Source organism: Chelonoidis abingdonii, chromosome 11, assembly GCF_003597395.2.
Source record: "Chelonoidis abingdonii isolate Lonesome George chromosome 11, CheloAbing_2.0, whole genome shotgun sequence".
Classification (NCBI taxonomy): Eukaryota; Metazoa; Chordata; order Testudines; family Testudinidae; genus Chelonoidis; species Chelonoidis abingdonii.
Window position 1 is genome coordinate 38602378 of NC_133779.1, and position 25832 is coordinate 38628209.

Genomic DNA, 25832 nt, shown 5'->3' on the forward strand with positions numbered 1-25832 from the left:
ACCCCAGGACAGCTCTGCACCTTTCCCTGAAGGAAAGTTGATCACAGCTGCCTGGCAGGCTGCATGAGCCCCACGTTTCTGGGGCCAGCCCTTTGTGCCACTGAATACAACTGGGCTCCCTGTGGCTTCAGAACAAGGCCAGGAGGGTGTTTCGTTTGCAGGGCTGAACTACACCCTGTAGCCAATGAGCAGAGGGAGAAAGTGACTGAGAATGTTTGGCACTTACCAAACTGCTGTATGGCTCGGTCTGCACTCCAGGGCAGTTCCAGTGTCATGTGGACCCGGCGCTTCTGGTTCCTCACCCGCCTGTCTGCTTGGAGAGAGATCCCTGAGCTGGAGGCCTCAGAGATTATTGCTACGAGCTGAGAGAGACACAGGAGGAGTGAGGAGACGCAATAGCATTCCCAGAGATCTGGGAGAACGGCTACATGGAAAGCATTCAGGGGCACGCCCAGAGAAATCCCAGGACATAGTCCACCCTGATCCACAGAAGGCCCCCTGCCTCCGTGTCAGGTCAAGCCGGCACAATTCATATTCGTTTTATGGGCCTGAGGTGTTGGCACAGCTGTCTAGTGCTCTGCCTTACTCATGAGAGATCCGTATCCTTGGCCTCCATCCTAGGTGTTCAGCAGTGTGTTCAGAGCCTGGGGCAGGCAATCCCACATGACAGTCTGCAGTGCCCCCTCTGGCTACTGCAAGAGCAGCATTTCTAGGTTCTACAGTCACACCCACCTCTCCTCTGGAAAGCGAATGGTCAAGTGCCAGGCTTCTGGGATGAAGTGCAAAGGGACTGACTGAGACAGACACACACATCTGAGGCAAGGCAGTGACTGCAAGGTCCCATCATATGTCTGGGGTAGCCGCCCACAGGGACTCATGGGGAAAAACTGGTGGGTGCTCTGCACCCACTGGCAGCTCCCCGCCCTGCCCCAGCTCACCTCCGCCTCCTCCCCTGAGCACTCGCGGCTCCACTTCTCCCCCCTCCCTCCCAGTGCTTCCTACCACAAAACAGCTGATTCGCGGCGGCAAGCACTGGGGGAGGGGGGAGAGGGAATGCAGCACGCTGGGGGAAGAGAAGGGGCCAGGGTGGGGATTTGGGGAAGGGGTTGGGCTGGGGCAGGGCAGGGGCAGGAGGGGTGGAGGTGGGGCGGGCCGGGGGCGAGCACCCACCAGCACCTGGGACAGTTGGCACCTATGCAGCCACCCACAAGCGCACTATGCCAATCCATAGCTTCTCCAGTGTGCAGCTGCAGGGGCCTCTGGTTCAGAGCCTCACTCACCTTTTCGCCACTCATAAAACGTTCCTTCTCCTTCAGGTTGACATGGTCTATGGAGAGGCCCTGCTCAGCCCGGGACTCATACATGATGGAGCCATCAGGTCTGCTCACCACCCGGCCTTTCCGGCCAGTCATCTTCATGGCCCACCAGGGAAAAAAGAGGTCGTTAATGGAGACAGAGAGACAGAGTGGGGGCACAAGGGTGCAATGGAGCATTTGGGAAGTAAATGTTACAGCAGACACATGGGCAGGGGTCTATACTGGCCAGACCTGGAGCAATAAACTGCTTCCAAAGGGAATTTTTGCCCTGGAGACTATTTTTTACAATTAGGGAAACTGCGGCAGTGAAGTAACTAGTCCAGGAGCACAGTAAATAAGTAGCAGGAGGAAAGAAGGAGGTTACACCCCAGGGTCTCAAGGTGAGGAAAATATTGCAAAAAGCATAATGGGGTGAGGATCCCTCAGAGAGCTCCTCCTACCCCACCATCACACACCGGCCAGGCACTGTCGGGAACTAGGGCCATGTCTACACGTCCCAATGCAGCTTCGTTGCTGTAAGATCTCCCGCGGAGCCGCCCTGTGCTGACAGGGGAGAGCTCTCCTTTTGACATCATTTAACCACCTTCAACGAGCGGAGGAGCTGTCGGTAGGAGAGCTGTGGACACCAGCGCTTCTGTCAGCGAAACTGATGTCACTCAAGGGGGTGGTTTTTTCACACCCGAGTGACATAAGTGTTGCCGATGTAAGTAGTAGCGTAGTCATGGCCTTAGTCCGCAGGACCTACCATGTTAGCCAGCGGCTGCCCACTCAGCTGTGAACCACAGAGCCCAGATGTGCCCGTGGGGCTGGGAGCACAACGCAACCTCTCCAAGGGCTGGCCTTACGGCACCCTCTAGTGGTTACAGCCATGAACAGCGGTTGAGCTACTGAGCCCAATGCCAGGCGACCATAATATGACATACCTCTGCCACGTACTCCGGGCCCCCAAAGTGATTGATCAGCTCATCCAAGGTATTGAGAGGTAGCTCTTTTCCCAGTGCTTTTACTTTTGATAGGAGGTCTTGTTTCATTTTCTCCACGTGTTCTAGCACTCCCGGGCCATGCATATCCTTCTGGGACCTGGGCAAGTGCAAAATGCCTGCAATGTTGAAAGGCAGGTGCTTAGAATCCGGCCAGGGGATGGCAAGGACACAGCAGCCACAGAGCTTGGGACCAGTGTGAAGAACCAGCATAGAGCGACCCCGATTGAGGCTCAAGAGAGGAGGGGTCTGATTGAGAGAGTTAGGACTGCTACTGGGCGTGTGCTGATGAGTGTGCAGCAGGACAGATCTCTCATGCAGGCTGGTATTCCACACTCCACCCCACCCCTCAACTCTGATCACAACTAGGTATAAATCAGCTACAAACCAATCGTTCTATTATACCAAGGTCAGTTTGCTTTTACCATGGGAGTGAGGGCAACGCCACTTGGGCAGTGCAGGATAGCCAAGCAAGTCTGCGTTAGCCTGGAACAACATGGAGGGGAGGAAGTCTGCAGGTACCATTTCCTCAACCTCCCTAAAGAGGCACAAGGAATGGCTCTGAGCAGGTGGGTCCAACAGCCGGCCAATCCCTGCCAAGGAAGCATGGCCACTCCCATACATAACAGGACCCTCACTGTCCCTGGGGAGACACCATGAGAGGTGCCTGTATCAGATTTCCAGCGTCACTGTCCCACGTGGGATGCTAAGCAAAGCCATGGTCACATCCATTTGGAATGTTATTCTGCACATGTACGAGACCAGGATAAGCCTGGACCCTTGTCCCCTGACCTCCCCCAGATGCCTGGCTTGTCCCTGGCCTGGGAAGGGATTATGCCCAGCTCACCAGCCTGGCTCACCTCTGTCTTCGGATGTGAAGCCATTGTAGGTGTGTTCGACAAAGATGACGTCGTCGTTGTCGAACAGGGACTCCGGGGAGGAGTTGAAGTCGCTGTCCAGCCCCACCTCCGAATCAGTGCTGCTGTCGTCGCTGATCTTGATCACGCTCGCCATGTCGTACATGCCTTTCAGGGACTTCGCACAGCGGCCTTTCTGCTTCCCTGTGAGGGAGAGCGAGCCACATCAATGGGGGGGAAGGGTGCCCGCGGAGCAGGTCAGTACAGAGCAGCAAGCACTGGCTCAGAGAATGGAGGAGAGGTCACAGGGGAGCTAGGGTTGCCCCAAGCGAAAGGCAGATCAGAGAGAGAGGGGTAGATGTTTGGGCATGGGGGAAAAAGAGAGAGAGGAAGAATGAGCCAGTCTTTTACCAAGGCTGAAGACGGCCACATGGCAATATGCAAAATGCACCTTGCTCTCACCTGGTCATGTGTTAGCAAAGCAGAATTGCAGCTACTTTCCTCTTCTCCCCTTGTGGGGAAAGCACCCACAGGCTTAGCTATCCCTAAAGGAAAATCTTTAGGCAAAGAGAGAGGCTGGTGCACTGGTGTTTCAGGAAGGAAAACCAGTCGCATCAGGACTGAATTCCCAGCACAGTGAGAAATGCCCCAGCCATGCAAGACGTTACCGATCCATTGGTCTCAGCTGGGAGGGAACCCCAGCAGTTGGTGCCCATGCAGCAGTTTGCCTGGGCAATCTCTGTAAATCAGCCTTTACCACTCTCTCCTCTTCCCCCTTTTGTCATATCCCACTTCCCACATGTCACCAAGGGCATGAGAGCTAGGGTCCAACCTGCTTGCAAAGGAAGCCAGCACAGAGGGAACACAGGTGGTACAGGAGACAGTTCTTACCTGCAGCCGCAGCTAGGAACAGGGTAGATAACTGAGTATTTTCCAGGGCACCTGTCACCCTATATGTAAGGGGCAGAAGAGAAAAACCCCTTGCTGCAAGAGGGCCTCAGATGTGCAGCTGGGAGTCTAGCAAATTCTGCCTGTCAGTCTAGCAGTCTGCATTGCAGGGGGAAAGGGCATGGCTACTGGGCAATCCCAGGGGCGAGGAAGTGATTTGGTGGAAGGGAGGTGAGTTGCAGGGGGGAAAGATGACATGGAGAGCTGTAACTAGCGACATGCCTAGGGTGAGAGACTGTAGCAAGGGATCTAAGGGAGGGCAAACCCAAACCAAGGCAAAGCATGAAGTGGGGAAGGGAAAAGGAGACGAAAAGGCTGAGTAGCTGGGGCGAGGCGGAAAGGCAGGAGGTCAGACGTTGGGCGGTGGAAGGCGGTCTTACGTTTTCTTTTAATGCCAGTTCCTTTTTCTCTCTTTCTTTTGGTTGAAGGAAAGTGCTTCTGAATTAGTGATAGAAAGACGCCTCTGAAAGTAAGATGCAAAATTTATTCTAGCTACCAGGAGTAGGAACATCTACTGGTTATAATGTATCAATGGGTATTTAAGAGATCGACATATTTAATGGGAAAATGGGCTAAACCAAGCATTCTCTAACTGTTAGTGAGTCTGAACAATTATCAGTTAGTACAGCTTGGATCTGAGGAATCACGGCAACTCGAATGGAGAGGAGGAGGCTGCATTTCACCAGAGGGTTCTGATGGCAAACTGCGCAAGTGAAACAAGAGAGCTTGGCTCGCTCCAGCAGGACCTCAGCCTTACAGTATGGACACGGAGTGAATGCTGCGGTGAGAAATGCTCTCTGCTTTAGACTGCCTGCTACTCCTGCTGAACGGAGCTGTTGCAATATAAACACAAAATGCCACGGGCATCGCGCTGCCATGGGACAGGCCAAAACAGCACAAATGTCAGAGTAACTGAGAGCAAGGTTTAAATGTGACGCTCTCTATGTTTGGAAGTTGTTACTGCAAAATCCAGTACGTTCCAACATTTTCTCTGGGTGTTATGTGGGCTAGCGGTTCCAACCCTGTGCCATGTAACTGACCTGCCTGAAATGGCGGAGACTCTGGGTCACGGCTGTCTAACGAATGTGCTTTGATTAACCTAAAGCTGAACTACTTGCCCGCAAGGTAAAGGCCAGTGACAAAACATGAACACACTCTGGGTCTAGGTGGATGGAAAAATCAGAAGAGGTGGAAATCAAATGGATGCTTTTGCGGGCTGTACTGAAAACAAGAGAGTAAATGCTTCAATGCTGGCTGGACTGGGAGGGACTGGGCCCATGTGCAATGAGGAGGCAGCGCTGAATGAGCTTGGGCTGAAACAAATGTTGAAAGCAACAGCTGAGAGGTATGGGCATGATTCCCACCTGCTGTGAGACGGGGTATTTGGGGAATAGAGGAGGGGCTCTCCGACCAGAGTGGGAGTTAAACAATAGCTATTATGCAGTACTGGAAAGGCCCTTTGCCCTCAGTGCTGGACTGGCTCTGGGTACAGAGCTGAGACGCAGAGAAGGCTGAGAGTCATTTTGCTTCCTTCAAGCCAGGATTCAGGTTTTGAGTCTCCTTGCCATGAAATCCAGCTTGCCATTCTTCTGAACATCTGTGTTTTCTCCTTCTCCTCCACTGGGAACCCCATTAACAAAGTTTTATAGACTCCCCTGCACAAACAGCAAGCAGTCCTTCCCTCCTTGTTTTGTCAGCAACTGCTTTACTGCAAACACACTCCCCTAAGAACACCCCCCCCCCCCCCCCCGCTCCATTCATGAAAGGCTTCAGAACCAGGAAGTTGCCATCGGACACTGCGAAGCAGGCACATTAGGAGATGGTACTGCCCAGCAAGTAAACACCTTCCCGCAGGAGGGACAGAGCTGGCCAGCACAAGCGGTCGCTAACAGCACTACCTTTGAACAAGGAGTCAGAAGGGACCACTCTGATCCTCTAGTACAGGGGTTCTCAAACGTTTGTACTGGTGACCCCTTTCACATAGCAAGTCTCTGAGTGCGACCCTCCTTATAAATTAAGAACACTTTTTTATATATTTAACACCATTATAAATCCTGGAGGCAAAGCAGGGTTTGGGGTGGAGGCTGACAGCTCGCGATCCCCCATGTAATAACCTTGCGACCCCCTGAGAAGCTGCGACCCCCAGCTCTACTACGACCTCTTCTGGCCTATGTTAGGCAGATGTCCAACTCAAGTCAGAAATCAACTTAGCTGTTGGAGCCTGACTTGCTTCAATTCTACAGCACTTAATAAGTGAGTATTTGCTCTGGGTGAGTGGGATCGTATCTGGACTGGTGCCCCTGGCGTGGCCTAGGCCAAAACTGAGATACCCTGGAAGAGCACGGATGCTTGGCGCTTCGATAGCTCACACCAAGTCTAGTTTGCTCCGGTTGTTTTCATCAGCAATAAAAACTGATGCAAACAAAAATAATCTAATAGCAGCCCTGCTGATTGCACAGGTCCTAAGGAAACGTAACTCACCTGGGTCTTAGCCCAGTCAGGCAGCTTGGCTTCCTGCCACCTAATGTGCAGAGGCAGCTGGGTTCATGGAATAGGGGATCATCTTCAAAAGCACCTAAGTGAGTTAGGTGCCTAAGTCTCATTGAAAGCCAAGGATTTAGGCTCCTACAGTGCCCAGGATACTTTGGAAAATGGGACTTAGTGCTTTTTAAGATGTTCCCCATCATCCATAGCTGACTGTGCACTGAGTACAGTCAGCTCTCAGATTAACGGACATAGAAATACATAAATCAAACCACCACAAACTAGTGCATTACTGGGATAAGGCAGTCTAATACTATGTTCTGCTCTGGACGGATGCTGAAAGACAACAGTCTTGAAACCAGGATTTTTGGTGGGACAAAAAGAGATAGTCCAAAATCCAGGGGTGCCATCTCACCTTACAGCACGTTTGTAAAATCTCCCTAAGATCTGTCTCTGAATCAGATTATCTTGCTCACTTATCCTGTACCTTTAAAAATATTTTTCCTCTTTTCACAGTTTTGAGGGTTGCATTTTTCAGAGTGGGTGAGATGGAAGTTCCCACAGAAATGTGTATGCGCCTGTTGTGACCATGCAAACCTGCATGTGGGTGCACAAATCAGGCTATTGCACATCTGGCTGTCCTCGTGTGCACACAATTACTAAAGCTGCGTGTGGAAGAGCAGGAAAGGGCATTGCATTCAGATTTCAAGGTTCTTAGCATACAAAGTCACCTTTGGACACACAGTGTCTTAAAACAGTATCCTCTGTATGTGAAGCTCATTTAGGATTTGAGGAATTGCATTCACAGGACCACAAAGTGCAAGCAGCCCTGGTACAGAGCCCGCTTCACTGTGCCTTTGAGCTGCCCAGGATTCCTGCCCTTCAAAGCACAAGGGGGTTAAACTCACTCTGCAGCGGAGACAAAACAGTTTAGGTGCCCGTCATTCTCGTCCAAGACCTCCCTGGTGCGAGCTTCGCCAGTGGACTGGAGCCCGATGACAATACACTGGGGAGAAATCAGAAGGGCAGCATGGCCGTGTATTAGCAAGATAAGGTCCATGCTACATTTTGCTGGGCAGCAACGCTCTCAGCAAACCATTATCAGCTCCAGAAGAGATTACGTTTCATGGCTTGCCAGCACCTTCCACATCCAACCCAACTTCTCCCAGATACACACAGTAATATCTTGGCCCTAAAACTGGGCTCCTGCTGCAGACTCTGTCTCTCAGTGCCTGAGGTTATACATGCAGCCACGATGTTAAGAAACATTGTTATGATGCTTTATTATTCCAACTAACTGATTTCCCCAGCCTCTCTCTTTCGCCCAGTCAAATGAATGCAATGCCAAGTGTATTTAACCATGCAGAGCTAGAGAATCCAGGACATCTTTCAACTCTAACTCGACTCAGAATGCTGTTTCACGTACGTTTGCTCATGTTTACCGTAAAACAGTGCCAAGCAACATCAACATTCATTCTGAACTATGGGAAATTAAACACTTGTAATCCTGGTTTCACCTACGGAGACTAGACGCCTTTAGGTCAAGGATATAAGAAGATATATGCTGCCTTTTCACCACACACAATCACAGACTAGTGTCCAAGTGCATGAAAATACCCTCATTCCAGACTTTTACCCTACCCTCCTCAGTTTGTACAGAGGTTGTGCTCTATACAACGCTTGTCTGGGCCTCAACATTCAAAGTGGTTTTATTCTGCAGAATGACAACAGGCGTCAAAAGATGACTATCACCGGTGATGATTCACCTGAATGCCCACGTGAGATCTTGAGGGATGCATAACGGATGTCGTTGGACTAACGCGTACTGACCCTTTGCACCTGGTTTCTAATACCATACCTTGTCCTTTGCCAGCTCCTCCTTGGCAAGCTCAACGAGGCGTCGGACTTTAGCAGCAATGCAGAGATATTTGAAGAAGCGCTGATGAGCTGACCAGAACTGACCCCACAAGGACTTTCGAGACTCCAAGCCAATATAGTCTGCCGCTTGCTGGAACACCACCATCGCCTCTGCCCACTGAAAGCACACACAAGAGGGCCAGGTTAATACTCTAGTCCCTAACTCATGTCACCATAACACATGGTTATTAAAACGATCAGAGCTTTGAATATCAAATTTATTTTCCCTATTTATGCTCTTTCTTTATTTCTGCTTCATTTAGCTAGGACAATGGAGAGACTGGTCAATTTCCACCTTCTGCCTCAGCCCAATGCTGCAATGTCTGGGTTGCAAACACTGCAAGGGAATTATTAAATCCAAGCAAAGGCCTTTTATGATGACGTGAAAAAAGCAGCAGCAGCCACTGAAATATTTCTTTAAATTTTATAAGCTACCACCACCCATTCTTTTTAAAGAAATCAAACCTAACTTTTGGGTTGCAGCTATTCTGATGTCCCCCTTATAGCCTCCCATGTACTGATTAAGGAGTATGATTAAACTCTGTTCTGCATCTCTATAGCGCCTAGCACAAAGTGATCCTGGCCCACGACTTCAGCTCTTAGGTGCTACCACAATACAAACGATAATTAATAGTAATGAGACTCTACCAGTGTTCAGCACTTAACGTTTGAAACGCACTAGAAAGTTGTTCAAAAATCATAGAGTAAAAAATAAAGAGTCATCCATTCTAACCCATCTGACGACCTGGTTGTGTATGTGTACACACACACACACTCCATATAGACAGACAACAGCAAAAGCAGATGCCCCTTCCCCGCCCCCATCCCGAACTTGCATACAACCCCATCAGAAAATCAATCCACCCGAATGAGTCCTCTGTCACAATGTCAACTGAGCTGATCAAATGACTGAATGAGCCCCATGCTCTTGTTAATGAAGCAGGAGGCAGTAGTTAAATGGATTTGAGTAAAATATTCCTCTTCACAACCCCTCCCGCCTTCCCTCCAAAAAGCCCAAAACCAAACCACAGGATTAGACAGTAGCTCTCTAGGGAGGAATGTGGGATGCTGGGGATTTATAGAGAAACACTAACTCACCAGCTGTGCTGCTTTGTTGTAGACAAGCTCGTATTGCCGATCCAGTGGGATTTCCTCGATCTTGAAAGTGACTCCAGAGAAACTGAGCTGCCTGGCAATGTACATTCCACTCACTTTCATGTCCATAGCCACGATTTCCATTGCACCAACACCTCTACGCAGAAAAGGAGGAAGGGGGACAAAAGAGAGACAGCCAGTTACAAAAACCCTTTCCCCTGCACAGTTGCAGCATGGAGTCGGCTTGTCTGGAGATTCAGAACCTCTTGGAGGTTTTGCTTTGGCATCTTGCTTAAGTTGTCTTCAAAACATAACAGAACGGACCACACAGTCCTGGCATTTACATAGCAGGCCTTATCCCCATTTCACAGGTGAGTGAGTCACTTCACCTTTCTGTTTTCCCACACCCTACTGAGTCTGTGACAGAACCAGAAACAGTGTCAGGTGATCTGAGTGTAAATCCCCTCTGCTAACCATTAGACTGCATTGCTTTCCTCACTGCCTGACCTAATAAAAAATCATTTTTCCTTTTATTCTGCAGAGATATTGGCAGTTACTGTGGCATTTAACACCCGTCATGAAATAGGGACAAAGCATTCGCTGTAAGATTTGTGGGATGGCTTGGAATGCATTAGCCAGATACATTGCATATCACAAGGGAGCTGAAACGACAGAGCCAGTAAGCTACTGGTTCAAAGCCAGTGGTTTTTCCCCAACACAAATGAAGGCTGTTGCCAAATACAGGATTAGTGGAAGGGGAAACCAGAAAGGTCTGCCATGACCTACCTCTTTTCAATTGCATGGAGGAATTCATCAAATGCTCTGAAGGGGGTTCCCTCCCCCCAGATCCCTAGCCGGCTCATGTAAATCATGTTTTTTGGCTCAGAGGCACCTGTATGAATAGAATGTGCTGTTAGCAAAGACACAACTATAAATAGTTTTGCCTCAGGCAACCTCTTGAAGTGACGGGCAGCAGGCCTCAGGTGAACCCTCACTCTGGAGAGCTTAGAAACATATGTAAGCATTTTTAAAAGAAGAGTTATTCCTCACACTTCCACAGTGCCTTTCAGCAGAGGGTTCAGGGAGCTTTACAAACACTCATCCTCACAATACACCCATCAGGTCAGCGTTACTATACAGATGAATAAACAGGCAGAGGGAAGTTAAAAGTGACCTGCCCAATGATCACATAGCAGATCAGTGGCAGAGCTGGGAACAGAATCTAGCGGTAACGTCCTTTGCGTTAAGATGAAACACAGGATTAGAGCATCTGATGCTTCATCACACCCTCTAGGAGCGTCCATTTCTGCTGTTTAAAATTGAATTTTACAACATGTGTTTTTTGATCAGCCCCATGGCAGTTAACCTGAGCTATGGACATCTTCCCCACAGGGAGAACTGGAGCATTAGGCTGCTTCAGCAGGTTTCACCTGGGGTCTTGGGAATCACATGGTACAGACTCTCACCTGTGGCACTGGCATAGATGACCCTAGCTCGAGGCAGTTTGTTCTGAAGGTCCAACACTGCTTTGCCCATTTTAGTGGAGCTGGCATTTTTGGCTTTGTGGCATTCATCAAACACAATCTGCAAGGGAATGTCAGTTAAGGAGAAAGGACCCGCAGTCTGCTACGGGAATACAAATAAATACTAATGCTGATAATGGTTGGGTGAAGAGAGAAAAAATACGATCCGTGTCCCTCCAGCGGAACTGAACCACCATCAAATATTCAGCGTGTGGATCAGCTCCACAGCTGCATGAAGCCTTGTACTCCACTCTCCCCGGGGCCCGGCTTTCCATAGTCTGTGGTAAATCTCCACCCTGTTATTTCCTATTGAATGATGCCCCACTACTCAAACACATGCCAAGGGGGATGAAAGCTGAAAATGCTCGTTATTGCCAAATATACCCCTGACTGTCCTCGTGCTCACCCGCTGGCATTCTCACCGGTGGGATTTTCAAATGGGCCTCAGTAACACAAATTCTAGTGACTTTTAATGGGAACTGTACTCCTAAATCACTTAGATTTTTCTGACACGCCCACCCGTTCCACAGCTACACTGTTTTCTGGAGAACTGAGGGCTTTTTTTATGTTTTTCCCCCCTCCTTACACCACTGGAACATCCACCACAAGCCCCAAGCTGATATCAGTGCTCTTTGTTCACTTTGGAAGCACAATTACAAGCATGTTGCTATTTCTCTAGGATACAACTCCATCGAAGTTCTCCCTGCACCAGTCCAAAATCTGCTTTAATCGCGTCCTGTGCTGTCCGCCTGCCTGGCTTTCACCAATCAGAGCAGAATAAGTGGCAAATAGGACTCCTTCTGAGGTAGCTGTGTCACCATATTTAATCTACAGGGGTAAGGAAAAAGAAAGGGGACACTTACAATGCTATTTATAGCTCATTTTATTCCATCCCCTGTCCAAACCCAAAACTGGTGAAGGCAGATGACTTTTAATGTGATGATACAGGGCGTACACATCTGCTTTACATAAGCAATTGCCACATCACAGAGCCCATATGGAAAGAGAGTGGGGAAGAAAGCCTGCTAATAACTGACTTCTTTAATGGTAGTATTTGGCACAGAGACGCTATGATGTTGGGGGCTTTAAATTCCTAGATATATCCCTCCAATCATCAGCACGCGCACACATCCGCATGCATTTTAACGAAGAGTGGAAACTTTACTTGGACTTCAATTTCTTGGCTGACTGAAGTCACCTAATTCTTTTTAATCAATGGCGTAGAATGCTTAACATGTATTTATTTTAAATATCCTCTCCTCTGGTTTGTTTCCTTTTTTAGAGATGGCTTCCTGTTTGACTGAAGGGGAGAATATTGTTTAGCTTCCAGGATCATAAGACGTCGTCTGTAACTAAGTTAATTATAGGAAGGAAAAAGATACCCCTCAATTTGAAGAAAGTGCTATTCAGAGCCCTTTAGATTTTGAGGACACAGTGGGCACAATGGACTAATGGCCTGATTTAAGAGGTTCTGACCACACGCACGTCCCATTGATTTCAATGGGAATTGTGGGTGCTCGACGCCTCTGAAAAATCAGGCCACAAGCGTTCTGAGAAACTAGCAGGCAGCTTGACAGGTTCAAGCTGGCTGTGAATGATCTGGAGACTAGAACAGGGGTATGAAAGATCTTACTGAACAATTACTACTTAGCACTGGCAGTTTCCTTTAAGCAGCAATTTAATTTTCATGCCTGCTTGACACTGAGCCTTAAAAGGAGACGGTTAAGAGATGCACTAACTAAGCTGGATTGAAATTAGATGCATGTTTAGAAAGTCCACAGCACTGTATGTTTGGCAGTCCCTACAGGGAGAAAGCTTGGGTTTGTATGTCCCTCTTCCTCAACAAGATCAGAAAACGGCAGGCCCGCCAACAGGGGTCGGGGGCCTGGGCAATTTAAAAGGGCCCAGGGGCCCCTTGCCACTGCAGCGGCAGCTGGGAGCTCCAAGCCCTTTTAAATTGCCCGGGTGGGCAGCAGGACAGGCTCCTAGGTGCGCATGGGGTGGTACTGGTGGCGGCGAAGGCAGCCGGGCAAGCATGTGGAAGCCCTGGCCATGCTGGAAGAGCACACTCAGCAGCGCAGTTGGCAGCTTGCTAGGTACCAGCCTGCGCAGGCGGCAGCAGCTCGCTGGGCACCAGCCATGGAGACCACGTCTGCGCAGACTGGGGAACCATTGACTGTACTGCCCTGGGGCCCGGAATTGCTGAATAAAAAGATCTTAACAATACAGCTGTACCAGGTTCAACATTCGCCATCACAAAACCACTCCAGGAACAATGAACATGATGCACGTCCCATGTGGCCCTGCCACTAGAGGTTGCACTCGCATTGAGCCACTGCTTAGTATTGCTGCCGAAATCAAAGTTCCCAAAGCTGCTACATCCTTGTGATGCAACACAGGAGCAAGGACGGTAACAATAACTAGGCCATTGATTGCGATTGTCTGTAGCATGAACACGACACAAAGGCAAGGACAGATGAGTCCCATGCTTAGGACCATTTCACCTACCAGCTGCCAGTAGCAGGCTTCCCCTCTCACCCACCAAAAAAGGTCTTGAATTCTCCTCCATACCTTGTTTAAAGCATGCACAGGAATGTTGGGGGCATCAATGTCCTTCAGGTCTCTTTCAGCATCATACTTGAGATCATTGGAGACGCTGAACCTAAAAGAAAGCAGAGGAGCTGGCTGTCTTGAGGAAGGAACCAGCCTGCGTAGAGTTTAGTGCACATGCAAATATGAGATCAATAGTTCTGACTACAGACACTGGAGGTGAAGCAAAGCTTCCCATGATGCTTCCATCAAATCCTAAACAGAAACTGCCATTTGTGATAAGATGTGCAGTGATCCTGCAGTACAAACCCCCTGTTAGGGGCTTGATTCTGCAGCACCCACGGCCAGCGATATCTCCCCTCCACTTCAAAGGGAGCAGTGTCCTCTCCACTTAGTACGTGATTTGCCTTTCCAAAGTATTGTACTAACAATGATTAATCCTCACATCTCCCCTGCAGCGTAAATATTTTCGGCAGACAGGCACAGAGAGGTGGAAATGACTTGCCCAAGGCCACAGAATGAGTCAGCCACAAAGCTGGCACTCAGGAATTCCTGCTGCCTGGCCTTAAGTTAACTCTCCAAGCTCTTACCGTAAAGAAGGGAAACTTACCACAGAGATTTCTTCCTGCCCTTCAGATAATTTTCAAAGATGATCCCGGCAACTGTCCTGCCCTTTCCAACCCCAGCACCATCCCCAATGAGGAACCCAGCTCGCTGCCCGTTGGGTAGTAAAACTTCATGTTGCTGCAAATTCAAAACCAGAATTAGGAATTAACCCTGATTCGCCCTTTGCTAGCGCCTTTCATCTGAGGGGCTCAGAGCACCTCACCATTTAACTCTCACAGCTCCCACGGTGGCAGGTCTTGCACACATCTCTAAGTAAACTGAAGCCTGGAGAGTTAAGTGATAACACAGTGGCAGAGCAGGGAATAGGTCCCCAAGGCCTGATAGTCAGAAGTTCTGAGCACCCACAATTCCAGCTGAAGTCAATGGGAGCGGAGGGCACTTGGCACCTTTGAAAATCAGGTCCCATGTGTCTTCATTCCCAGTTCCCTTGCTTTAGACAACATGCCCTTATACAAGGCATTTAAAATCTGTGTCCAAATCCAATGCTTCCAAGTTCTATTTCCTATGCAAGAGGCTATTTGGAAACTCAGCTGAACAAGTTATTTAAGAATGGCACAGTGTATTTTTATTACTATCTATCCATGAAAGAGAGCTGAGCAAGGTGGATCTGGCGTACCTGGCAGGCATAAACAATGGCCTCCAGCTGTAGTGCAGAGAGTAACCCGTTGTCAGCAATTGAGCTCGGAAGGGACAGGGTATAGGTAATGTCAGGCGGCGGAACGCTGGAGAGAGTGCTTGTTTCAACCACGCGGTCCGGGTGCTGCTTCCCAATCTTAGCTGGAAGGGAGACACAGGAAATAGTCAAATAACTGATGTTTGCACGCCTATGGAACATTTCATCCAAGGACCTCAAAGCATTTCACAAACTTCCCAACACCTGAGTGCTAAGTGTTATCCCTGTCTTCCAGATGGGGAACTGAGGCAAAGACGTTAAGTAACTTCCCCAAGGCTGGTCAGCCAGGAGCTGAGTTGGGAATAGAACAAAGAGGTTCTGATTATATGTTTCTTCTAAACACTGCACTTTGCTCCCTTTGGCAAAAGGATTCCTGGGAATCTGCAGTATCACCAGCCCCTTTTTTCAGGGGCAAATGGAGATTGCTGAAAATCTGCTCAACCCCAGCCTCAATAAAAAGCAACAGTCAGGTGTGCTGTTAAACCCGGGAGATCACAGAAAGTGGAACAGCATACGGGCTCAGGTAAGCCGGCCTGCAACGCTTAGCTACAAAAATGTGCATGTAGGGGGCTGCAATGCAAATCTACTGTCCTCCACTGCGGAAAACAGGGAATATTAGGCCGAGCAGCAAGGCTCCACAATCAGCTTCCCACATCTGACAGCGAGGCAAAATGAAAAGGCTGCCACGCAACTCACACTTTGAAGGTACATAATCTGCATAGGTCTCTGTGTGCCCCAACTCCTCCGTTTCTTCCTCATCACCTTCGTCATCCTCCTCCACTGGAGTCTGCGACTGAAATTACACATGATGTTGATTGAATATTAATATCCCACAGAGCTTTGGACATGTGGTATTAGGTACATGCCAAGTACCATCATTTAAACTTTCCCATCCCAAGCCCACAAACTTGCCCCTCAGCTTCAACTCGTCTCATTGATACAACACAGCAGCACACGGCAAACTGACTGAGGGGGCCTCTCCCATGTGGTCCAGTAAGTGTATTGCAAGTCACCTTTAGAGCCCAGTCCATACTGTACTAGGGAGCAGTGATAAGAGCAGTTTCTAAGACAGTTTGGTTGGCCAGTGTGAGCAGGACCCAACTGTGCTCTAACTTGAGCTACACAAGGGATTGAAACCAGTTTAGAACACAGCCTGGTCCCACCTACCGTGGGTGCCAAACCACATCATTTTAAACCAGAATAGCCTTTAAATACTGTTAGCTAATGTGGTTTAGAGCTCAGTTGTAGAGGAAGCAGATATCACTCCCTCAAATCAGTGAAGTTCCAATGAGGGAAATGTAAGACTCTGTGGGGGAAGGACGGTGGCTAGAGAAACATCTGACTGATTCTTAAATCATGGCTTTTCCAGGGGAGACCTTTAGCCAGATCCTTTTTTTTCATATCTGGGCAAGTGCCTCGTGCCTGTTCCCGCAGAGTCAGATGCTCTTCCTCACCTGATAGCTTGTGAGGAGTGGGGTGTTTGGGGGATGGTCTTCCAAACTTTCTAAGCCTGTGAACGGTCTGCTGGGAGAGAAAAGCTGGAATAGAAAACACACATCTGAGAAAGCAGCTTTAATACTCATCCATCCAAACCAACAGCGACAGGTCATGAAAGGAAAGCACAAAAACAATCCACTTTTGTCCTGTGCCCAGGACTGAGGTACTTATGTATTACAGTGGCTTGACTTGCTCTGCGTGCCTCTTCCAAGTTGTGTGTCACACACATGCTGGAGAACTAGCCAAGATGGATATTTTCCCATGAACAGTGACAATGTTTTGTGTGTGCAGGCAGACATGGTGAGACGTGTGCTTCCTTCCATGATGTGAATGTGCCTGCAAGATGGTAGTCTTTCCTATAACATCGTAACAGCAGCATGTGTGTTAAAATGGGTCATCTTGAAACCTCACATTTGCCCTCAAACACTGGAACTCCTCAGGGCACAGTCTTGTCTTCGTTTATTTACCCGCCTTCCACTCGCTAATGAATTACGTGTACAAATCCTGACACTTTCAGAGGATTTATAAGTCAAGTATCCCTTTCAACATCTGAATGGTGTTCTCAAGGGCAAAATCAGTTCTCTCTGCAGTGGGAATGATTAAGATTGATCTGCATTCATGAACAGAAGGCTGTTTTCCTATCTGTCTTGGAAACAGCTCTGTAGAAACCTGCTGCACCACTCCTGAAACATTGTGGTTTAAGACTCTAAAGTGGCGCTGCAGGTTTTCTCAGTGCTTCCTGCTCATTGGCATCAGTGGCTTCATTCTGCACTGGGGAACTCAAGTCATCAATCAAAGGGATCATACTGTCATACAGGATAGCTGGAGATCTCTGGATGAAAAGTGCTACGTCAGAGCTCATTATTGTCATAACATCTGCAGGCACCAGACCACAACCAATAAAGAGGGCTCCCAAGACACTTCCAGCTGGGAATACACAATTGATGAGAACCTTTTTCTGGCTCTACACTACCAAAATCATACTGGAATTTCCTGAAAGGAAGAACAAAGTCAAGCCAGCAAATCAGAGAATCTAAAAGTAATCAACTGCTCCATAAGCAACATTGCTTCCAATTTACAGCCAGAGACGGGTGCCAAGCCTATACAGACAGACACCTTCCAAAGGCAGAAGTGAGCCATTGGAAGGCCATAAGCAAATGCTCTGTAATTGTTTACTAAAAAAGCAAGCAAGAAAGCAAGAAATTGTCCTTCATTACTGGAAGTCTGAGTCAGATTTACCAGAAAGAAGCTGGCAGAGATGTTTCCAATGCCAACAAAGCTGGAGAGCAGGTATAAAAGTTTCTACTCAGACGCTAGAAAAGACTCAGATCTCCTCATTCCATTGGAATGGAAGGGCAGAGTAGCCTCAGCTCTGACAAGGAAAGACGATTTTTTATTGCAAAGATAACCCAGATCTCTCCTTGACTCATGGCATCTTCAATGTATAAGCTCAGATATAACCATATGGCTGCTGTGCGCAGCTCTCACTGGGACCCCTAAATCTTCATCTCTGGTGGCACAGTGTCCTAAAGAAAGTGGTGGACATCCCACTGCTTGGGCATTTAATAATAACTGGTAGAGACATTAGAAAATGTATGCCAGGGAACAACCCTGCAGCGATAAGGAGTTGGGCTGGATGATCTAATAGGCCAGTTCCAACTCTAATTTCTACAATTGCTCCCCTTCTCTCTTCCGATCCACCCACTAGTTTACTCCTCGCTGTAACATACATTCCATGTAGGAGAACGCTGTGTAAAAGATGTACACTCCACATATAAGAACAGAGGGAAGAATGCAGCAGAGATGCTCACTTTATAAAGCAACTGACTACTGCATAACTGAATCTTCATTTTATTTAATTTTTTCCCTCATCTTATTTTATTTCCCTTTTGTGCCTGTCTCACTAATACTACAATAGAAAATGAAATTGTCAGTTGACTCCTCTCTGTATAAATATTACTCCTCTGGATCTGGCTGGGAGGAAGGTTCCCAGTTTTTAAAAAGTGCCTTGAATGATCAACATTACTAAAATGCATTGACAGGTCAAGAAAACTCCAGCTGCAGTCTTCAAAGGGTTAATCTTTGCTTTACTGATTCGAAGAACTCAAGGGGTTCTTTTGAAATGCTTGTGAGAAATCATATTAGACTGCAGTGAGTATTTTAAAATGAGTATTTAAGACATTTCACAATCCCCGTACAAATTATGCAACTACGTTTTGTCTGCAGAATGCCTAAGATATTTTGCGGGGTGGTTTTCCTTCCCACTGTCCCTCTTCCTGAAATGATAAAACAGAACTAATGTGTCGTTATAAACGCCTCTTCCCCCATTAGTTGTAACATCTCATCCGCGATGGGCAAATAAGACCTGTCATGGAGTCCATCTATTCCCTTCTCAGGGGTGTAGTCAACCACATTCTGAATGGAGGCTGTATATACAGCATATGGGATCAGAGTTTATCAGTGAGGCTTAGAAATGAAGAGTCTAACTGTGAAGTGTTTCCCAAATTTTCTTCCTTTGACAATGAGTAGGCACCCTCCCCCACTAAAAGGCAATAGATGTAAAACTGAAAAAAGGAAATGCTCTTTACTTAACCTATCATTCGCTTGTGGAACTCACTGCCACATGACATCATTGACGCAGACAGCTTAGTAAGACTTTAAAGAGGATTAAATACAATGAGAGATTCTACTGCTATGTCAATATGACAAAAAATAAAAGGTCAAACCCTCAAGTTTCAGGGCATAAACTAACTACTAACTGATAGGGGTTAGAAAGAAGGTTACCCTATAGGGAGCTTATTCCAGAACTGTCCACCAGCCATTTTCTTGCACCTTTCTGTGAACCATCTGGTCCTAGTCACCGTCAGAGATAGGACCATGGACTAGCAGGACCAGCAATGCAATTCCCATAAGCAGAGTGCATGCAGGAGCCTGGGACGTGTCAAAGGAGGATGCTGGTTGGTACCGCCTCACAAGCCTTCACTTGCAAAAACTTCCAAAGTTAACACAACAGACTTTACCAGCTTTGAATTTAGACAATGAAATTTACAAATGTCCTAACAATGTTTCATGGCTCTATCTTGTTTCTACGGAAACGGATATTTGATCAACCAAAACGGAATAAAATCACCATATCAGAACTGATTAGGATCATGTCAGGCTGAGTCATTCCTGACATCACACAACTGATAGCTCATTTTTATACTGCAGCTCTGTAAAAGCAGTATATGGCTATGCAAAAGCAAAAACATCTGCAATCTTATGGAATATGAATATTATTGCGGTATGAATGAATACACAGGGGGAGATTATTCACATGATGTTTATCTTGCAACAATCATACAAGCAGTGAAATAATCTCACATCATGTGCTGAATGTTAAAATTAAATCTTTTGCCTCATGATCTTGCAATACATAGCTAGCTTGTCTTCTTTAATATAATGAAAATTGTGTACTGAAAATTCAGATAAAAAAATTCTACCACTCAGTGCTCTCTATCAGGTGATCTATTTTGCCAGTATAATGTGAATTATAGCCACCTACGCAAAAATGAAACTGAAATCCTGGTGCCGCATGTACTAAATTAACTCATTCCGTAAGGAAATCCTGGGAACACTTGATAAAAAAAACTCAGAATGCAGAGAGCAAAGATAAAACAATGTTCAAAACAACTAGTTATTTCTTCCACCAGGAAGTCACTGATACATGGAACTCCTCTGAGCTAATTGTCCTGTTCCGAACCCAATCAGTGTGAAGGAATGTGATGGCTCTGGGTGGTAATTTTAACTGGCAGACAGGAAGATATAAATGGCAGCATCCAACAGTAACAGTGGCTACTGTTCTGACAAAGTGAGTTAGTTTCACACACCTACAAAACTTTAGCCATTTCTCTTGCTTTCTTTGTGCTACTCAGCATATTATTATTATATATCTTGTACAAATACAATTGAAGACTTTTTGCATGTCAAATCCTGAACTCAGTTTGTATGTTTAGAAAACACACACTTGAATGAGCTACATTCTTAACAGCGTTTTAAGCTTCCACGTTCAAAACATAAATGAAAAAATGGCATAAGCATCAACAACTTCAATACATCCAGGTGTGGTCCCTTCAGACATTTCTTTGATTAAAATGGTTCATCTCTTCCTTTCCCCTCAAGCTTCTTGTGCTCTAGGTTCAAACTTGTCTAGTTACTGGCCTATCTATCTTCAGTTATGTCTACATAACAAGCTAGGGCTGTGAGTCTCCTGCTCAGTGTAGGTACAAATAGCAGCGTAGATGTGGTAGAAGTGAGCACAAACTCACCTGAAACCGGTGGCTATGCTCGAAGAGAGCATGTCAGAATTACAGTTTAAGGCCAGAAGAGACCACCAGATAATCTAGTCTGAACTCCTGTATATCACAGGCCACCAACATAATCCATCACCTAAACTCAAGACTGAGCACGGGAATCACACCCCCTGCTCGTACTGCAGACATAGCTTGGATCAGCGGTTATCAAATTGTGCATTGGGACCCTGTGACGAAGTGGGGGGTTTCTTGGGGTTTTTTGTCTTTTCCAGGGTTTGCATGCACAGGGGGTGGGACTCAATGTACCTGGGTGTTACTGGTTTAATGAGGTGAGGGGAGAGGGAGTTTGTTGTTACAGAGGCTTGAGGCCGGGGATATCAGAGACCCAGCTGGAAAGCAGGGGGGCTCGGGGCTGGCGGCAGAGGGGAAGCAGGCAGAGCCCACCTGGATGCAGGGAGACTGGATGTGCTGTTATTGTGAGAGGCCAGGCCTGAGGCCCTGAGAGTTTCCTGTGCTGTGTTTCAACTCTCAATAAACCCTCCTGTTTTATGCTGGCTGAGAGTCACTCTGGTCTAGAGAACAGGGTTGCATCAGCCCCTTTGGGGTGAAGAAGGCCCAGGGGGTCCAGAGTGCGTGGACTCCCGGAGGGGGCCCACGGCAGAGACAGACGTGCTAAGGCTCAGAGAGGTGCGGCTCCAGGAGGTGGAGGGGCCTGACCCGAGAGAGAGAGTGGAACCCCCGAGAAGGGCTGTCTCACTGAAAGGGGCACCCCCCACGGACCGCACAGGGCCAAGTGTGGGCACGATCTGTGAGAGTCCGTGACAACGTGGTAGCAGAGGATGGTTCGTGGATGCACCCTGTAGACGTTTGGCTGCGGGCGCAGGCGCTTTGCAGTGAGTGGCTGCCAGCGATAGAACGAGGGTATTGAACGGAACCAGCCTGGAAATGGCCTATAACCAGCTCCGTAAGAGCGACCTGGCACGTATGTGCAGGGAGAGGGGGCTGAGTGTGGGGAGGCTCCCTAAGGAGCGGCTGATTGCTCAGCTTGTAGAGAATGACCAGTCTGAGGAACAGGCTCCAGACCCCAGGGGGGCTCCCGGGGTGCCCGGTGAGCCCAGGGAGTAGCCATGGGGGCAGTCTGTGTAGCGACCGGGAGGGTGTCAGACCCGACTCCCCAGTCAGCACAGGGAGACCCCAGTCAAGTTCCTCCCTTGAGGAGCTGCGGAAACTAGAGCTGGAGCTGAAAGCGAAGGAGCTGGCGCTGGAGGAACGAAGGCTGGTGGACAGAGAGAGAGAGAACGAGAGGACCGTGTAGAACAGAGAAAACACGAGTTGGCGATGGAGGAGCGCGCGGGCCAAAGAGGCCTGCCGGGGGGTAAGTGGGGAAGGGCCCCGAGACACCAGTGGTGTGGGGACTCTGGACACCAAACTGCTGCCCCAGTTCAAGGAGGAGGGGGATATTGATGCCTATCTCACAGCCTTTGAGAAGGCTTGTGATCTGAACCAGATTGACCCCACACAGACAGGCTGCGCTGTCTGACCCCCCTGCTGGGTCCCAAGGCCATAGAGGCGTTCAGCCAAATGGATGGTGTTGAGACGGGGGACTATGACCTGTTCAAACAGGCTTTGCTGCTGAAGTTTGAATTGACCCCCGAGGCATACAGGAAACGATTCCGGGGTGTGCGCAAGACCTCAGGTGTCACTTACAAGGAGGTTGCCAACCTGCTGGGGGAATATCTCCGCAAGTGGGGGAAGGGTGCAGGGGCCACCACCACAGAGGACGTGTATAACCTGGTGGGGTTGGAGCAGCTGGTATGACATCTGCCCTCCAGACCTTAAAATGTGGCTAGTGGACCGGAAGCCCAAGGATTTGCGCAGTCAGTGCAGGGGCACTGGCAGATGAGTTTGTGGACAGCAGATCAGGGCAGGAGGAAGGTCCACAGCGGGGCCTCAGAAGGGGAGTCACCCAGAGACCTCTCAAAGGTGGGACTCCAGGAAGCCCAACTCAGGGGTGGCTGGGAATGCCGTGGCGGGCCGACCCCCCGCATGGGACTTGAGGGACCTGAAATGTAATTACTGTGGCCAAAAGGGCACAAGGTGGCCCAGTGCCTGAAGATGAAGGAAATGGCAGCCAAGCAGCACCCGAGGGGTGTTAACTGGGTGGAAGCCCACCACGAGGGGGCACTGCCGGCCAGAGGGCCGCAGTCGAGAGGGCTGCTCCAGGGGGAGAGGACCGCCAGACCAGGCCAGCAGGGGAAGGCGGGGCCCCAGGTCCAGAGCGGCCGTACTCCATCCGCCGGGTGAGCGTGGGACAGGCCCCGGGGGACAATCGCCACATCATCCCCATTGAGGGGGGGAAGGAGTGTCCAGGGGTTCTGGGCACACGGGCGCTGAGGTGACGCTGGCGCGGTCCGAGGTGGTGGACCCAGACCAGCTAGTGCCCGATGCTACATGACCCTGAGGGGAGTGTTCGGGCCCCCGTCAAGTGCCTGTAGCGAGGATACACCTGAAATGGGGGGCTAAGGAGGGACCCAAAGAGGTCGGGGTGCACGATCGATTGCCTACTGAGGTGCTAATGGGTAATGACTTGGAGAACTGGCCGGATGGCACTCAGAGCGCCCTGGTCCTTACCCGGAGCCAGAGCCAGCGAGGGTCGAGGGACCTCCGAGGAGGGGCCCGAAGGGCCGAGAGTAGGGCTCGACAGGGCTGGGCCGGCGCCTCCGTCCCAGGATGGGGAAACTGAGGCACCACCAACCAGGGCTGTATCCTCAAACCCGACCGCTGAATTCCAAACGGAGCTGCAGCTGGATCCCTCCTTGGAGAAACTTGAGGGCCCTGGCAGGCCACGGCGGGGCAGGGTCCCAGGGGGAGGACCGCCGGAGCTATTCCTGTGGGAGAAGGGATTCCTGTACCGGGAATGGGCTGGTTCAGGGCACACTGAACCTTGGACAGGTGGGAGGCAATTGGTGGTTCCCCAGAGGTACCGCCGCAGACTGTTGTACTTGGCCCACGATATTCCCTGTCAGGGCATCAGGGCATCCGGCGCACCAGGCAAAGGCTGCTGCAGCACTTTTACTGGCCTGGGGTCTTTGACGCTGTCCGACAGTATTGCAGGTCCTGTGACTCCTGCCAGAGGGTGGGGAAGGCCCGGGACAAAGGTAAAGCACCACTGAGACCTTTGCCCATCATAGAGGAGCCTTTCCAGAAGGTGGCCGTGGACATAGTGGGGCCCCTCAGCAGGGTGACCCGGGCAGGGAAGAAATACATCCTGGTGGTAGTGGATTTCGCTACACGCTACCCCGAGGCGGTAGCCTTGTCGTCTATCGAGGCAGACACCGTGGCAGACGCACTGCTGACCATCTTCAGCAGAGTGGGGTTTCCCAAGGAGGTCCTTACAGACCAGGGGTCTAACTTCATGTCAACTCTGCTCCAGTGCTTGTGGGAGAAGTGTGGGGTCCGACACACCTGGGCCTCAGCCTACCACCCTCAGTCCAACGGGCTGGTGGAGAGATTCAATGGGACCCTAAAGAGGATGCTGAAAACCTTTATGGACCAGCATCCACAGGACTGGGACAAGTATTTTACCCCACCTGCTGTTTGCATATAGGGAAGTGCCCCAGGAATCCACAGGATTCTCCCCATTCGAGTTGCTGTACGGGAGGAAGGTGAGGGACCCCTGGACTTGATGAGGGCTGAGTGGGAGGGGAAAGGCCTCTCCCGACGGGGAATCAGTGGTGGAGTATGTACTGGCTTTCCGGGAAAAGCTCGTGGAGCTCATGGGCTTGGCCAGGGGCAAACCTAGCAAGGGCCAGAGGAAGCAGAAGTCTGGTACGACCGCTCAGCTCGGGCCCGCTCCTATGCTACCGGGGACCAGGTGATGCTCCTTCATCCCCGTAAGGAAGAACAGGCTGCAAGCTGCCTGGGATGGCCCCTTCAAGGTCATCAGACAGGTAAACGAGGTGAACTATGTGGTGGAACTGTCCAACCGGGCACACAGCCACCGGGTGTATCATGTCAACATGATGAAACCGTACTGGGACAGGGAGAAGTTGGTGCTGGCTGTGTGTGGGCAGTGGGAGGAGAAGGGAGAGGACCCCCTGGTGGGACTCCTCCCTGAGGCAGAGGCTAACTCCCCTCTGAAAGCAATTCCCCTCTCTGACCAACTAACCCCTGCCCAGCAGGCAGAGATCAGAGAGGTGCTGCATTCATACCGGCAGCTGTTTTCCAACCGGCCTGGGCTCACTAACCTGGCTGTCCACCGGGTGGAGACAGGAACCAACTCTCCCATCAGGTGTTCCCCATTCAGGGTCACTGGGAAAACAGCCCAGGATCTAGAGAGAGAGGTCGGGATATGCTGGCTTTAGGGGTGATCCAGCCATCCACCAGCCCCTGGGCCTCGCCAGTGGTGCTGGTCCCCAAGAAGGATGGGTCAATCCGGTTCTGTGTGGACTATCGGAAAGCTCAATGCCATCACAGTGTCCGATGCTTACCCCATGCCTAGGACCGATGAGATCCTAGACAAGTTGGGGGCCCCGGTACTCACTACCATGGATCTTACCAAAGGCTATTGGCAGGTGCCTTTGGATCCGGAGGCCGGGTGTGAAATCTGCCTTCACCACCCCAATAGGGCTCTTCGAGTTCCTGGTCCTGCCTTTTGGTCTCAAGGGGCACCTGCCACCTTCCAGCGCCTGGTGAATCAGTTGCTAAGGGGGATGGAGGACTTTGCTTTGGCATACATTGACGATATCTGTGTCTTTAGCCAGACCTGGGAAGAACATGTGTCCCAGGTGAAAGAGGGTGCTGGTCGCCTCCAGGATGCAGGACTGACTATAAAAGCTGAAAAGTGCAAGATGGGGATGGCCGAGGTGTCATACCTGGGCCACAAGGTGGGGGGCGCCACCTGAAGCCAGAGCCAGCCAAGGTGGAGGCGATCCAGGACTGGCCTGCTCCCCAGACTAAGAAGCAGGTCCAGGCTTTCATTGGGATGGCGGGGTACTACCGGAGGTTTGTGCCCCACTTTAGCTCCCTGGCGGCTCCCCTCACGGAGCTGTGTAGGGAGGGGAAAGCCAGACA

At 49.7% G+C, this 25832-nt stretch overlaps 1 protein-coding gene across 5 annotated transcripts in view; it reads right to left on the reverse strand.

Annotated features, from left to right (window-relative positions):
- SBNO2 (strawberry notch homolog 2) overlaps positions 1–25832 on the reverse strand; it is a 123083-nt gene that overhangs the window by 13674 nt on the left and 83577 nt on the right. For 4 of the 5 annotated variants that reach the window (XM_032787839.2, XM_032787752.2, XM_032787604.2 and 1 more), the window contains 16 exons: positions 16425–16508; positions 15667–15763; positions 14914–15074; positions 14281–14414; positions 13692–13782; positions 11805–11948; positions 11064–11181; positions 10384–10489; positions 9601–9754; positions 8444–8620; positions 7494–7591; positions 4482–4564; positions 3157–3357; positions 2240–2415; positions 1281–1412; positions 227–362 (listed from right to left, as the gene is read on the reverse strand). In XM_032787839.2, the coding sequence (XP_032643730.1) occupies positions 227–362; positions 1281–1412; positions 2240–2415; positions 3157–3357; positions 4482–4564; positions 7494–7591; positions 8444–8620; positions 9601–9754; positions 10384–10489; positions 11064–11181; positions 11805–11948; positions 13692–13782; positions 14281–14414; positions 14914–15074; positions 15667–15763; positions 16425–16508 (2092 nt within the window). The remainder of the gene's footprint in view (positions 1–226; positions 363–1280; positions 1413–2239; positions 2416–3156; positions 3358–4481; positions 4565–7493; positions 7592–8443; positions 8621–9600; positions 9755–10383; positions 10490–11063; positions 11182–11804; positions 11949–13691; positions 13783–14280; positions 14415–14913; positions 15075–15666; positions 15764–16424; positions 16509–25832) is intronic. The other variant, XM_032787918.2, reaches the window with a different exon arrangement.